Here is a 16445-nt window from a genome sequence, read left to right as displayed (position 1 = left end):
AAAGAAGAGGAAGAAAAAGTTTTTTCAAACAGAATGGTACATCCTGTCAGCCGAGGTGTTTCCTATCTGTGCAGCCGAATACAGCAGCTCTTCCGTGGATTGTTTCACCTGGACGATCCCAGGGCTTCCTCTGCAGACTCCACTTCACTCAGCTGCCCGACAGACCCACTGCTTCTTCCAACTTTAACCTATCCAAACAGAGAGCCGGGGCTACCTTAAAGGCTAATGGAGCGCTAGCCGCAGCATGATTGGAAGCACAGCCAGGTAGCCTCCCAGCTAAGGTTACTCCCGGTTTCACTACAGGCAGATTCACTGGCTACAGTGGGCGGGGAAATAAAACCAATGAATTGATAAGTACAAACACTGTTGATTTCTTCCCGTGGAGCCAACACACAAACTATTTTGGTTCAGTAAATTTCAGCTTTCAGTTAGCCTGGCGAAGGCAGGTTAGATGGCCGGTTCTGTGGATAGAGACTCTCAACGCATGTAGGAGGCGTTTAGGGAAGAGTGTGTGGTGTATTTTCATTAAAAGTCATTGGTGTGCTTAAAGATAATATTAAGCTATGCAGATTGATTTTATAAGTTTATAAGCAATAAGGGCTAGTGTGATACAATTTGTATTGGTGTAGTTATAATCTCATGAACCATATTTAATCACACTGTACGTATAGAGGCACGATAGAAGAATTATAATCATACACTGGAGAAATTTGAGTATGTTTGTATTACATGTCACTTTGCTTGAGTCTGCTAAAGTCTTCACCTTTCAAACATACTCTCTGGAGGAGATCAAGAAATAAGGGTGTAAAATGACTAGAATAACTTACAAAAAATAAAAGGCCAGAAGACAACTTGGCAATAATGGTGTAAAATGATTCCCAATACTTATATAAAAAATTGGATATAATCAGGTAGAATTGAATATGCCAGTACATATCCTCAAACAGCTCAAAACCTGTTTTGAAGAGTTTTGACCAACAACGAGTGACGGAGATAAAAGATACATAATAACTGGTCAAAAATTAGGGAGGGTGGATGATAAGGTGTGACCTAAGCCGACCCAAGGGCATAAAAACAATGCCCCACAGAAAAACCTTTGGAGCGATTTGGTTCTTTGTAAAAGTGCTACTTGCTCTCCTTTTTTGCCAGCATTAAAGAACACTTTGCTGCTTGGGCCTCTGACTCCCTTTTTATTTTCAAGTGAGAGTTTTTTGCTCTGGTACCTTTTTCTGCAACAATTTGATACAAAAAGTGAAAGCGCACTGCTGTAAAAGAAAGGGGTGTGCTGGATTTATAACACAAGACAAAATGAGAGCATCATTGCGAAATGACAATAATAAACAACAATCATTTTATCTCGATTATCTTGTTTTCATGATCGTTGGAAGCCAAAATCGTAACCAAAAAGGTTGACATTTTGGTGCCACAGACCAAACAGTGGCACAGACAAACATGCTAACTACCTGGGATAATGCTTGCACTAGCCAGCCATAATTGCCCTCCAAAGCTATCTGGAATGCTGCCAACAATCTAGCACAGGACAAAATGTCAATTTTTTCAAGAGACATATTTGTAGCATCAGCTCCTATGTCACTGAAATGCCTCTATTTATTGGGGCATAGTGTCTAATAAAAACAACACTTCCTTACTTCTGTTTGGTCTCTGAGGTGTGACAGCTTTGGCTTGCTGTCCCTGTCTAACAAGCCTTTCGGGTCTTTGGCAGGACTGCGTGTGGTGTTACGACGGGGTAGCTGCTTTATGAAGTCCTTGAATCCAGTCTTCTTCTCATCTGCTGAACTGACATCTTCAGCCTGAGGATCCCAACCATCCTTTGTATTTGGCTGTAGGTTGGAGCTAGCATAAGAAAGCATTAAAGTACAGTATGGTGAACAACAGGGCTGGTATAGGATAGGGATCCCATGATTCAACACAATTACAATTCAGGGTGCGACAAAATTATCCTTGATGCATCTTGATGGATCTCAAGTTCTGATTTACTATTACTTTTCTTACTGTATAAGCACAGTCAAAGAAATAATCATTCATATGCGTCACAAAATACAAATGTGATTAACTTAATCCCATTTTGTCTTTAAAAGGTATGTATGTTTATGTTCATAGTCCATATATGTATGCATTGACATTTCCAGCTCAACTGCAGTGAAATAGGAGGATCTGCCCTTTATTTACCTGTTGACATGGTGAATTGTGTATTTGGCACTCCTTTCATGATGGCTTTTTACATTCACAGTGAAAAACTTAACTCAATTCTAATTGCCTGTTCTGCAAGGACCACTGACTTAACCACGGTCCATGAAGTATTTAGCCTGACTGGTGACAGAATCTTCGAGCTATTAATTATAGTCAAGTATAGCATAGTGTGTGTGTGTGTGTGTGTTTTACAGTTAATTAGTTTAATGATGACATTTGATCAAATCAATCTGACACTTTCTCTACTCTATCTCATGTTGTTTATGTTCACATCAATTGATGCTATACAACAGCATTTGCAATGCAATGCAGCTGTGAACAGCAGATTCCTGCTTTAACCACATTAAACTTTATTTTTTGATGCCAACTGAAATCGTAGACTGTATATAAAGATGGATGTAGCTAGGTGTGACATCGCCCATTGGTTTTCATTGGAGCCAGTTTGAAGCCAGAGTTGCAGCTTATGGTTGGCACCATCTAATGTTAATGTTAGCTACTTTAGTTAAAATGTGCTAACAAGGCAGGTATCATAATCAAGTAAAATTAAACTTAGTGAAATATTGTGACAGTAGTTCGACTCAGTGCAAGTCCTGGAGCCGGGGAGAGCAGCAGATGAGCCAACTGTCAATCACAGCTGTCAATCAACGCAAAAGCTACTATTAGTCTTCAAATCTTTCCTCAAACATTCCTAAATGACCACCAACACACTTATATTTTTAATTTAGACATTGAGATCATGATGACTGTTTGAAAAAATGATTGACTTAGCACATCTAGAGAGAAGTGTATGCTTTTTTGAATAGGAGTCAGTTGGAGCACTCTGTGCTGTGCACCAAATACCACATAGAGGCAAAGCAAATTGAAAGATCAGGAAATTACCAAACTGTCTGAGTGCTGCTTGTGATGGTTGTTGCACTGCCACAAAAATAGGATGATAAGAAGTGATACTGCACCTGAAACAAGGTTACTATTGTAGGACAATGTGCTATTGGGTGAAAATTTCACCCAAATACCTCCCTTTGCACTGACTCATTTAAATGACACTCCATCTGTGTGTGACCTTGATCATTGCATTGTACATACTGCACTGTAGGGCTGGGTGACATGGCCAAAAATGTTATCACAATAAAAAATTTCAATTTCAGTTCAAAATTAATTTCAGTCAATATTGATAATTATCACAATATATGTCAAATCATTATTTCTTTCAAGTTTAAAGGCTGATTTTTGCTCCTGAGTGAATGTTGAAGAAACCAGACAGTTAATTGTGGTTTTAAACTATTCTTTGTGGTCAGAACATGACAAACACTTGCCAAACAGCGGAACATTTCACAAATCTGAGGTAGAACATTCAAAACAGTAATGAAATCTTTTTTTCAACATCAAAATATGTATGAGAAAAAATTAAGCAAAATCTTTTTTTATTCCTTTTTCCTCAACAAAATATATTAATAGAAAAATTAAGTGCTGCAGTGTGATACGCCACACATGTAAGATGGCTCAGACTGCAAAGTTTAAGTATTTTAAAGGATAATCAGGGTTTTCCCTGCCTATCTAACTCAAAAAGCGCTGCCTTCATATTGCTGGCCGCCACCTTTGTTGAAAATTTGCATTTGATGTTGACAGAACTAAACTGCAAGGGCAGTGCAGCACCCGGACCTTCTACAGAGCGCACATGCTAGGGATATCTTATAATCCATCTTCAAAAAAGGTAGCGGTTGCAAGCATGTTTTGCTTTAATGACCAAAAGAATTACCTTTGCGAGACGAATGTGAAGTATATTGTGAAGACTTTCTATGCCATCACTCCGAGACTAACGTTAGATCAGCAGTAACAAACGAGACCAGCTGACCAAAACACAATGCAGCATTAAACAACCAATACCAACTTTGAGGTGAAGAAATTTTTTTTTTCAATTCAATTAAATTTTATTTATATGGCGCCAAAACACAACAAAAGTCATCTCAGGGCACTTTTCACATGGAGCAGGTCTAGACCATACTCTTTAATTTACAGAGAGAGAGACCCAACAATTCCCAGAAATAACTCAGTGCTCAGTCAGTTTCACATCAAAAACCCTACATCCATTCAGTATCTTGTAAAGCGATGGCTTTCCCCGGAGGTAACAGTGCAGCAGAGAGGCTGCTCTCCACTGCTGGAGACATAATGTTAACAACACTGCGCATACTCCGCTTCCCCCCCTAGACTTTGAAAGAATATGGACGTAGTCACCGAGAAGTCACCCATTGGTTTGTGGACTGCCATTTTGATGCCTCAAGTTAAGAAACTGTTTACTGAGGTAATAAATCAAGTGAGAAATGGGGTCATATTCACATAGACTTCCATACAATCTGACTTCGTTTTGCAACCAGTGGAGTCGGTTGGATCTCACGTTATGCTGAGAAAGATTTTGATTCAGTGGAGTTGCATGACATTTGCAGCCAAGTGATTTGGATTTGGCTGTCACATTATATGGCTGAACATTCTCTATTTTTGTTCTGTGCCTGCTTTACGCAAAAACATGTTTGACTTTTGCTCCTTTGCACAGAGGAAGTAGACAAAGCTGTCCCCTTTCTCCTTTTATTCACTACTGCAATTTAACATCAGTAAGAATATTGAGCAATACTCTGCTGTCTGTGTGGCATACAAAAAGTTAGAGGTTAAAAAAATGAAAATGTGGAACAAGTGGACCAAGAGATTACTTAAACGAATCAGGACCCATTCTGAGGAAAGTGGAGATGAGTGTGTTGTTGAAAATAGTGACACAAAAAAGAACAAACACAAACAGAATACAACAGTTTCAGAGCAGTGAGTTACATTACCTGTACTCGCTGTGATCCCTGTAACCACCTCCTACTCTGCCAGGCCTCTCTGTCAGAGGGATGGAAAGGGTTCGATGGAGGAAAGCTTGGAGGACTAGACGAGTCTCAACTTTGATCTCCACCAGAGAGATGGAAGAGATGGAGGAGACAGAGGAACAACGGCCCATAGACTCTGACATCACTAACATGAGGTGAGACAGAAAGGCAGTTTACAAAAATGTATTTTCTTATCCTGTGTTATTTGAGTTTGAGCCATCCTCAAAAGACATGAAGTATAATGAGGATGTTGGACCTCAATGTTCTTGCACACAATATTCAGAAAGATACACAAGGACAACAAGCCAAACAAAGATAATTAAATAATAATTATAACCATAATAATAACAATGATAATAATAATAATAATAATAATAATAATAACAATAATAATAATAATAATTAAAACATAACATAACATAACTTAGCTACAAACAGTGATGAGCGGGCCTTCGACCCTCACACCTCATCCATATCAGAGGAAGTGGCAGCCATTGTATCATTACTGGAGGTCGGTTGACATGGCTCTGAATTTTTAAGCTTATTGGACACTGTGTGAATGGGCAAAATATTATTTCCTGTGTGCAGTACATGGTGCTGAACATGACATATTGGAAATTGTGTAGATTTGATAAACTATGTGTCATTTAGGCCTCACTTCCTGTTGCCCATAAGCAATACTACATAAGTGAAATAATGCAGCAAAGCATTTACCAGAGGGCAGCTGACATGGTTATACATTTTCATAAATATTTGACATTGCATGTAGGATACAACTATCACTTCCTGTATCCACTATGTGCCACTAGAAAACACTCTCTCATTCACTCTCATTATACTTCATATTACTGTATATCATGTGTAGACCACACCATGTAAATTTCATGTAAATCGGATGATGTTTGTCACATAAGACTGACTTCCTGTTGTCAGTAGGTGGTGCTATGACTATTACTCAATATGAGCATATAGATGTTTTCAGGCCTGGACTCCTATGTGAAATGTGGGGCAGATTGGACAATGTAAAGTCAAGTTACAACAACTTTCTTTTTTATGGCGAAACATGCAAATTTTCCACTTCGCCACGGCCAAGACTTTCCCAACAACTCAAAAGCTTTGCAATGGAGGCTGCTAAATACACATGAATGCAATCGCTATATATTCTTGCAATGTTCACAGATTCTGATGTGCCCGCCAACTTTCATAAGTTTTCAAACACAGCTAGTACCTCAAAAACAGCTTCCAGTTTCATGGCAAATAATGCGTTGCCAGGGCAACAGCGTTTGATAAAAACTGAAAAGACTGACTATTTAGCACCATCAAGGTCTTACAACTTAACTGACCAAATTTTAGGGAGATCTGATTAACCTGCTAGGAGTATTATATTGTCACCATAGCAACGGTGTTCAATGAAAACTCACAAGCTTCACAATATAGCATCATCAGTGTCTTAAGGTTTTTCTGACCAAATTTGAGGTGAATCTGGTTAAAACTATAATATGTAACTATTCTGAATTAAAATGTCTAAAAAGAACTAGACCTATGTCATATATTTTGTTGCGAGTTCTGTACTTACAATATCCCAAATGTTTCCAACAATTTTCAAACCCAAAGAAATTTTAATTTTAATCAAGGCAACAGTCCATTTCATTTGGTCACCTGTCAATGGTCTCATACCCCTCTACCAAAGAGTATACATGCACAAGATGCATGCGTCATCATTGTGTTTATCCACTACAATTGCGTCTACCAAAGATCATACACCTGCAAGATAATTTGTTGGCGTTGTGGCTGTTTGCCACACTGGCGTCTATCAAAGAGTATACACATACAAGATAATATGTCGGCGTTGTCGTTGTTCAACAGAAACTGTTATAAACTGACTTTTATTCAATTTTAAGCCACATTTTATGATTAACTTTTTAGATCTTGGTCATTTTTTAACTATATCTTTTAACCAGATGAAGGATTTTAGTCATTGGACATCTGGATTTTAGGTTATCAGAGAAACAAACTGAGCAAATATTAGCAGCAGCCTGGCTAGCAGCCCCTCCCAGAAGTCCGGTGCTTGCCGAACATTGTTGGAGAAATATTGATTTTTTTCGTGAAATAGATTTATTCAGTATTTTTATGGTTTTAATCCCCATATATGTTTGTTTTTGGAGAGGAGGAGACCTCTGCAGATAATTCTGCTCCCAGTAGAAACCTGCTTAACATCTGGATCTTCAGTTATCAGAGAAATAAGCTGAGCAAACGTTAGCAGCAGCTTAGCTAACAGCCCCTACCGGATGTCCAGTGCCAGCGGACCAGCATCAGAGAAACACTGATTTTTAAGTGAAACTGTTTTATTCAGTTTTTCACCTATTTTCATCACCGGGTCTGTTCTGGAGAGGAGGAGACCTCTGCACATAATTCTGTTCATGGTAAAAACCTGCTGAACATCTGGATTTAAGTTATCAGAGAAACAAGCTGAGCAAATGTTAGCAGCAGCTCAGCTATCAGACCCTACCGGATGTCCTATGCCCACTGAACAGCGTACTGTGGTGGAAAACTGCCTTCCCATGACGAATATGCCAGTGAGAGTGCAAAGATAGCATTATGCCAGTAAGAGACAGTTCCCAAGGGATTTAGCAATAAGGCTAATATGTGATATAGCAATTTGGTTTTCTGTGTGAAATGATTAAAGGCCGTTAAGTCCATTTTTAGTGTGAGAAAAGGTGGAAGATGTTATTGCTAAGATAAATCACACTTGTATTATCACCAAAGCGTAAAGGTCACGTATGAATCTCAGAAATAATGACCAGGTGGCTGAATTTAATTAGAAATGAGGTGGAGACTAGAAACTAAGCCCCACAAAAGGAGGAGTTGTGAAAAGTATATAATATGAGGTTTCATGATTTTGCATTAGGTTGTTTCTTTTGTCCCGGGACAAAAAGGTCTCGGTTTGCTCTGTATCTTTTTATATGCACAGTAAACCTATTCACATTGAACTCTACCAGCTTCCAGTGTATTTTTGAGTCTCTCTCTTTCTTATGAATTTTTGAGTTTTGTGTTGAGTCGTGAGTAATCTGAAGAGTTATTGGTCCATCTGAGGAATTTATTTGATTTATTTGATATTAACCACCAAGTGTATTATTAAGCTATGGTTTGATTTGCTAGGATCATGTAGACCTAAGATGTGCTCCACTGCAACACAGTTTTAGCCACAGATTAGAAAATTAAGGTTTATTGATTTTATTCTGTATTTATTTGGTTTACATATATATGTATGTATGTATGTATGTGTGTGTATGTGTGTGTGTGTGTGTGTGTGTGTGTGTGTGTGTGTGTGTGTGTGTGTTTAATGTTGCAGAAGGTCTGGCTGTATGTTTAATTAAGCAACCACCAAGTACCAAATACAGACTAAACAAAGTTTTGGTTTCTGTTTAATTTTTATGCCTGCCCGCTCTCTCTTTTTGTATTAATGTCCTGGCTCAGGGCGTTAACAGGCAGAGATCATGTCTGAGCCAATGAGGTGTAAAGAACATTTAAAAAGAAGAAAAAAGAGGTTGGGAACCCCCTGAACCCCTGGGAACACCGGACAGGGCGGGAGGAAAGCTCCGCTGAAACTCAGCCTCCACAGCCACCAGGAAACGCTAACGTGACTGCAAGATTTTTCACCACCACCTGCAACCGATTTCCTTTTCACCAGAACGTTGTACAGTAAATAATGAATTTACTTGTATTAAAAATGTAAACGAAGGCTACAGTCCTCCAGAATGACTCATGTAACGTTGGGACAAAACTTTTCCACCTTCACGGAGTCACGTAATATTAAGTTCACTAAAACATCTCAGTAACTTTTACGGGATGTATAAGAACGACAGACGGAAGAAAACTTCAATGAAACATTTCTTCGTTTCCTACCTCTGTTTGTATGTGCAGTGTTGTCGGACTGAGATTTGTGCTATCTTCATTTCCGCCTGTGTGTGTGTGTGTGTGTGTGTGTGTAACTCGTAACAGCACGGGAAGGGAGGAGCCTCTGTAGCTCTGTGTTGGTATTTTAACCAGTTTATCTGATTTCTCTCTGTGATTGGGAACATAAGATGTAACATTTCACTGCATACAGTAAAAAAATCTACCAGGAGTGTTAAGAGAAGAAATCCATATTTTAAGTATCATCCTTTTTCATATGCATAGGCCTAAATATTAAAAGAATATATAGCCTTTATATTAAGGCAGATAAATTTTACAAAACAAGCTTTTATGAATATGGCAAATTCATAATTAACAAACCAAATTATTTACTGCTTGAAAACGGACACAAGATATGTGTCAAAAATCTCCTTAAAGTCTGTGTAAAGCAATAATAAATATGTGTTCTGAGTTTTTCACACCACATAAAAAATGTGTTATTAACCACTCAGCCGAATTTGACTGATTAAAAAAAATCGCCAAGTATATAAAATTAAGTTTCGAAATTATGAAAAAACAAGCAATATTCTGAGTTCTGAAATACTAGGGGCATGTCCGCTGAAGGCACTGAAACCACACCCCCAACTGAACAGTCTGAGCCTCTGAACTTAACAATGCTCATGCTGAACTCCTTTAAAAATATATACAATTTAAAATAGGCATTGTTTGTAGGTGTAAGACAAGCAACATGGATATTTCTAGGAGCCACTGTTTAATTCGGCAGCTATTTTGTAGGTAAGTGTGGACATATTTCAGTAAAAATGTATCTTAAATAAGTAATTAACAAGCGATCCATGACAAATCATTGTTATGTTAAATTGTTGGGATTTGTCATGCTAGTCACCCCTCTACATCATGGTGCAGCAGTTTTAGGCAAGCCCAACAAATCCTGAACCAGAAACTGACACTCTTACTTACCATCCAGTAACATCAAGCCAGATGCTCTTTTCTGGCAGCACACATCTGAGGAAATTCCATCCACTCCAGACACCATCCTGCATCCGACCTGTGTTGTGACAGCAGTGACTTGGGAGATTGAATCAGTGGTGAGAGAAGCCCTCCTAACCAGAGAACTAACGGACCTCCTAACCAACTCTTTGTTCCTGATTCTGTCCACTCTCAGGTTCTGCAATGGGCACACACTTCCCAGTTCACCTGCCATCCTGGTATTGACCGCACCCAGAGTCCCCTTTAAAAGACACTTTTGGTGGCCCATCATGGGAGCTCACTCCTGTGAGTATGTCACTGCTTGCTCCATCTGTGCTCAAGGTAAAGTCTCTCATCACCCTCCCGCTGATCTACTACATCCACTCCCAATTCCTGGTCATCCCTGGTCCCACAAAGCTCTCGACTTTGTAACTGGGTTGCCTCCTTCACAAGGTAACACTCTGATTCTTACGACTGTTGATCGTTTTTCCAAGGCAGTCCTCTTCACGGCCCTTCCCAAGCTTCCCACAGGCAAAGAAACTGCTGACCTGCTGGTTAATCATGTGTTCTCCATGGTATCCCATTGGACAACAGTCTCAGACAGAGATCCACAGTTCATTTCTCATGTCTGGAAAGCATTTTGCCTAACCCTGGGAGACACTTTCCATTTATCCTCTGGTTTTCATCCACAGACTAATGGTCAAGCGGAGAGAGCAAACCGGGACCTGGAAGCCACTCTATGATGTGTCACTGCCACTAACCCCACCTCCTGGAGCTCCCATTTAGCCTGGATTGAGTATGCCCACAATTCCCTCATTAGTGCAGCTACAGGTCTGTCTCCTTTTGAGTCCTCTCTGGGTTATTTGTCTCCTCTGTTTCCTTCCCAAGAAGAAGACATTGCCATCCCTTCTGTCCAGACGCACCTCCACCGTTGCTGTAAGCTGTGGAAAGAGACTTGCCCTGCTCTGCTTCGATCAGCCAACGCAAACAAGCATATTGCCGACCATCACCGGACTCCTGCACCAACATATCAACCAGGTCAGAAAGTTTGGCTTTCCTCTAAGAAGACACTCACACTTAAGACAGATTCCAAGAAACTCTCACCTCACTTTATTGGACTGTTTGTTGTGGAGAGCACTGTAGGAGGACAACCACTTGCTCTTTAATTCTGTTAACTAATCTTTGATTCTTAAGGAAAACAAGAGACGGACTCCCTGGATTCCTAAGTTGGTAAGAGCAGACCCTCGGCCTGCAGAACTGACCTTTGTAACCCTCTAAGTGGGGTTGATCAGTGATGCTCAACAGACTCAGAAAGACCTTTCAAGAAGCCATTTCGATAAGTTGAATTATGACACAAACTAAAAGCACGAATTGACCCTAAAGGCCACTTGGACCAGAGAAAAAAACTCCCACCTTAGATGGAGCACAGACTCTTATCACCAAAGCCATAAAACTAACCCACATTCCTGAGGACTTTGTGAAGCCTTGTCTAATCATTATGCAACCTATATCATGTTATTTGTCATGTAAATACAAGAAGAATGCTATAACTTTCATAGGTGTATGACTATCTACTAACGAGATGTAAGACTTAGATTTTATTAACCATTTATACTACAAGTAACAATACTAGTAACTACCCTCTATTGACAAGAGTTAAATTCCCTTATGTGAAGAGTTAATGAATGTTTGATAACCGTGTATTTGTATTTTAAAATCACCCAAGTGTTTAACTTATGATCTATTAACCTCAAAGACAATCATATTTTAATAGTTAAATGAGACAAGTAGTTGTGTTGAAAGAATGAAGTTCTGTAGTAGTAATAGGACTGTAAAGATATCATTATATCTTTGAAGGATTTGAGTTTAAAGTTTTCTTTTATTGTTCGCTCTTTTATTGTCAAATAGTCACATTGAATGCTTTTATATTATGAAGTAAAAGTTATGTTCAATTTATATTTAAATATTTCTCTGAAAGTAATCTAATCACATAAGTGTTGCCTAACTTTATTTCCTTTCACTATTGTATTACATTTTATTTTAGTAGATGATTTGAGATGTGTAAATAGTTTGAGAAAGTTGAACAATGCAGGTTGTATGCTTAAACATCGTGAAGTGTTAATATGAAGGTTAATGTTTGTTATTAGAAGAACTGACTTATCATGAATCATGTAAACTGCTTAACTGTTTCTTGAATGGTTTTACAAATATGATACAAGCTGACAGGACCGTTATTAATCAGAACTATAATGAATGCTTGGACATTATGAAAAGAATGTGTTTACAGCTTTAACGTGAAATAAAAGGCAACAGAGACTTGAAGTGTGAGTTTTTGCATGTAAAAACTCAGAATTAGATTTCCCCAAATTCCTTTACTTCAGGAGGCGCAGGCTGACACCAGCCACACCTAAAGCCCCTAGAACAAAGAAATTGAATATTCATCAATAAGTCGGCGCGAAAAGCCTTAGAACACATCCAAACTCCTCCCGTTTTATCCTAAAAATAGCCTCAAAGAGATTCCTCTTTGAGCTGGCCTCCATGAACTTGAGAAAATTCATTTTGACGTCTTTTATTTGTTTTTCAACCAAATATATCTGCATTTAATCTTTTATTGCAACAAGTTAATTTGTTTTGCTTCATTAGTAACATTAAGTCTCGTATTTCCACGTATAGTAATTTAATTTTGAAGTAAACACGTACAGTATTTTATTTTGAAGTAGACACCGCTGAAGATTTGAGCGTAGTCAGACTAAACTTTATTCGACACTCAATTTAAGTTACTACCATAGGTTAGTTACTACCATAGGTTACTACAAGCCAAACAAAGCTGAATCCCCAACTTAAACTCTTGAAGAAGAAGAGGAAGAGGAAGAGGAGGAAGAAGAATCATAATCATAACCACAATCATAATCATAATCATAATCTACTGCTCTCTGAGAGCAATACTGCAAACCAGAAGTGAAGCCGGCCTATTCTGAGCAACCTGACACTGCCTGATTCGTTTCCGGCATTTAACGCCTCTGCATCTACTGAGATGCGCCACAGCCAACAGCTGACCCGGGCTCTTTCACAGCAACACCACTGGAGATACTGCACCAACAACGCTGGACCTGCCAAGATGACACCACCACGACACATCCCCCCAACAGTAAGGCATAGCATGGCTTCGTGATCGATCAATGTTAAAATTAAATGAATTTATTTAGAGAAGTTGAATTAGCTTTCCCCTTAGCATTCATCGGTGCAACACGTTAAGCCTTGAGTCACGCACTTCAAGCCACTCTTGCTGAATTCTTTATTATTTTATCATTCCTAGACCTTATTTATTTATTTATTTAACTTTCTTTTTATTTGTTATTTTCTGTATATTATCTTATGCTTTATAATGTATCCTCAAGACATTTAGCTATGAATAAATGTCTTCATTTATCCTAAAAGTGTTTGGTTGTTTCTTTGAGCTGCAGTGAACAGAGGTCACTGTTTGGTACAAGAACTTATGATTATGAGACTGATTAAATTGATTAAATTGAACAAGGGTTAGTGCTCCCTCCTGGCACTAACAAATCCTAACCAAAAAGGAGGTTGTGCCCCCAGTAACGAGGTAATTCAATGATAAAGTATTAATACTCCAACAGCACTGTGAATCCCTCAGCAGTTAATACTACCCAGCACAATGAGAATACATCCCACATTCCATGTTTCCCAGATTAAACCAGTTTCTTCCAGCCCTCTATGCCCTCCTTCCAACCCCCCACCTCTTACCCAAGTCATTGATGGCCATCCTGCTTTCACAGTCAGAGCCTCTGGATGTACACCGTCATGTCAGGGGATTTCAACATTTCATCAACTGGGAGGGATATGGCCCAGAGGAGAGGTCATGGGTGCCCTGGTCCTTCAATCTGAATGGTTGGATGGTCAGGGACTTTCCCCGTGCTCACCCTGAGAAATCTGGTGGGTCACCTGGAGGCTCCCATCAGAGGGGGGTATTATGGCTAGGCAGGATCTCTCCCTCATTCCTATTGTCTCCCACAATTTTCCCCTCCCTCGTGTTTCTTGTTTGCCCCCTGTTGGTCTCTGTCTCTGTTTGTGTGTGTCTCAGCCTGGGGGCGTGGCGATCCAGCTCACCTGCACACCTGCTGCTCATCTAGCTCACAGCATACCTGCTGCTCATCCACTCATCAGAAACCTGCAGTATTTAAACCCCGGTCCTGCACTCCACTCTTTGCCAGATTGCAAAGCAGGGGATTAATTTTTAAGCACTGGGGAGGGACTTATGTTTTTTTATTTTGGCTTAGGAGAAGGATTTACAACTTCAAATGGTTGTATTTTGTATTTATTTTAAATGGGTTTTTTCTTTTCAAAAAATACATGTTTTACCGCTGTATGGTGACGGGACTCAGTTTCTGAGGAAATTAACCCTTCAGATCTATTCAGTTTATGTTGGAAGGGTTAAATAAAAGAGGCCCCTTTTGTCAGTCAGACATCAGAATTTTGCCCCTTCACAGTTGCAAAGAAAATGCTGCTTTCAGCTCTGTGACTGGTGGTCAAGCTATAATTTTACAGAGGGCTGAGTAATTTCAAGTGACAGTAAAATTGACCAATCATAACCATATCTTTCCTCTAAATGGGTGGGCTTTGTTCTCGCTATTTATGACAAGGTCCTTGTGTTGTGAATGGGTCCACACCATTAGGCTTGTTGGGGATGAACTGCACCTTGCCTGGAAAGTGAACAAGATCAAATGGCAGCAGCAAGTCAGACAGTTTACAGCCGTGTTCAAGAGAAGGGTCTATCTGCGGTCTTGCAGACCTACATGACACACCCACTTTACTATGTGACACGCCTGCTTTACTACATGACACACGCCCCTGATTTTGTCACTGTAACAGCGTGCTACATGACATCCCCCCAATCCCTAACCCTAACCAACCCCCTCCTCATGCCTTAACCTAACTAAGGGTGTGGGTGTGTCATGTAGTAAAGTGGGTGTGTTGTGTAGATACTGCAAGTCAGCAGATAGACCAACATGGCCTTCAAAAAATATACAGGAAGTCACAGAAATAGTTACATCTTGTTAGATTTGATCCTGATCCTATCTCAAGTACTTGATTCATGGTTCTGATGATGTCACTCATTACTAACAGCCCTGCCTCTTTCATGTGAATGTGCTCGTAGCTGGATAGGAAAACCCCAAGTTGACTGAGCTAGTTGACAGCCAGCTTCGTAGTACTGGTTATCTGAGGCCTGTACTACGAAGCAAGTTCAACATACCCGGGATATCTTTTCGTTATCTGGCTTCACTGAATGCCATTGGCCATCCAAATAACCAGTACTACTATGAGATGAGATGAAACATTGATACCAAGTACCTGCAGAAAACACTTGAAATGTAAACGAGCCTGTAATCATACAACAGAATGAGAAGATGTAGAAACACTAGCAATAATTTCCACATATTAACAGTAGGCTACGGCTTAAAATACATGTAGGAATGATTAAATATGACAAGTACAGAGAGAGTATTTTTTGCTATTTAGTTGGATGATGAAGAAACCATTCTGAATATGTCACATAAAAAAAGAAACTTAAAAGTAATGTCAGACTGTTTCTGCTACTAAAGCAAAGAGTGGAAAAGTAGTTAATGACTGATGACGTCTATCTGACCCAAATGTTGCATTTATAATCATGGGAGCCAATTAACAGTGTGTGGATTATTTTTCTGATAAAAGACTATTTTGTTTTCATTTCCAGTTATCATCACACAGTTTTCTCATGTTATTCTGAGCTGCAGTGATGGGATCAGAGTGTAAAATCATCCAAACTGTCAGCTGTCACTATGGGGATAAAGTAAATTTTATATTATTAAAATGCAGCTAAAGTCATCATTATGTGATTAGTGTCATAAACGATCCCTCCATATGTTAGAAGCTCTGTTGTAAAACCAGAGTGGAAATAGAAAGCCTTTAACAATAAAATGTTTCCACTGACCTATAGAAATATATATTGCTCTTTTTTACTTGTTACTTTATTGTAAACTCAGGACTTTTGTCCATGTCGGGATCTTGTAGAAATGATGACTCTTTTTTTTTTTTCCACTGATCTGATTGGTCAGTGGTCAGAGTGTTGACAGGTTGTGATCCGATCTTCTGAAGTTAACCTGCTCTAGAGCAGGGGCCTGTTTCAGAAAGCAGTTTCAGAAAGAGCGCTAACTTAAACATGGGGTCAGTTATCACAGTAACTCTGTCTCCTGCCTCTTACAGAGCCAGGCACGCTGTTTCATTTCCTCATTCAATCAGTCCGTATCAAAGTGCATTCATTAGTGGAGGTTTACTATCTGTCAGAATCTAAATCCTGGTTGGATATTAGTTTAGTTACTCAGGACTTTCTAAAGCTACCCCTTTTATGTGCATCAGTTACTTCTTTTAACAGCGTTTTTTTTTCTCTCACATTCAGATATTACACAGCATGAATTCAGCCTCAGCTCAGAATAAAACCTC

General features: G+C 39.3%; 1 protein-coding gene and 1 long non-coding RNA gene across 6 annotated transcripts in view; one reads left to right on the top strand and one right to left on the bottom strand.

The window, feature by feature from the left end:
* Positions 1-13939, bottom strand: part of bcl2l12 (BCL2 like 12) — a 35399-nt gene extending 21460 nt beyond the window's left edge. The window contains exons 1-4 of one of the 4 annotated variants that reach the window (XM_042392912.1): positions 13713-13939; positions 9942-10029; positions 5034-5214; positions 1650-1854 (exon numbers count right to left, since the gene is read on the bottom strand). In XM_042392912.1, coding sequence (XP_042248846.1) covers positions 1650-1854; positions 5034-5214; positions 9942-10029; positions 13713-13721 — 483 coding nt within the window. In that variant the 5' untranslated portion in view covers positions 13722-13939. Of the gene's footprint in view, positions 1-1649; positions 1855-5033; positions 5215-8975; positions 9473-9941; positions 10725-13712 lie in introns of those variants that run through there. The other 3 variants (XM_042392913.1, XM_042392909.1, XM_042392914.1) reach the window with 3 other exon arrangements.
* LOC121884225 lies at positions 10655-11935 on the top strand. Of its 2 annotated transcripts, none has more exons than XR_006092317.1 (3): positions 10655-10746; positions 10842-10988; positions 11145-11935. It is a non-coding gene; the product is annotated as an uncharacterized LOC121884225 (long non-coding RNA). The 2 variants fall into 2 exon arrangements; XR_006092316.1 differs by having other exon boundaries at positions 10839-10988.
* Positions 13940-16445: the final 2506 nt, after the last annotated feature.

Source organism: Thunnus maccoyii, chromosome 18 (genome assembly GCF_910596095.1).
Source record: "Thunnus maccoyii chromosome 18, fThuMac1.1, whole genome shotgun sequence".
NCBI classification, from domain to species: domain Eukaryota; kingdom Metazoa; phylum Chordata; class Actinopteri; order Scombriformes; family Scombridae; genus Thunnus; species Thunnus maccoyii.
This window is presented reverse-complemented; position numbering and strand designations above follow the sequence as displayed.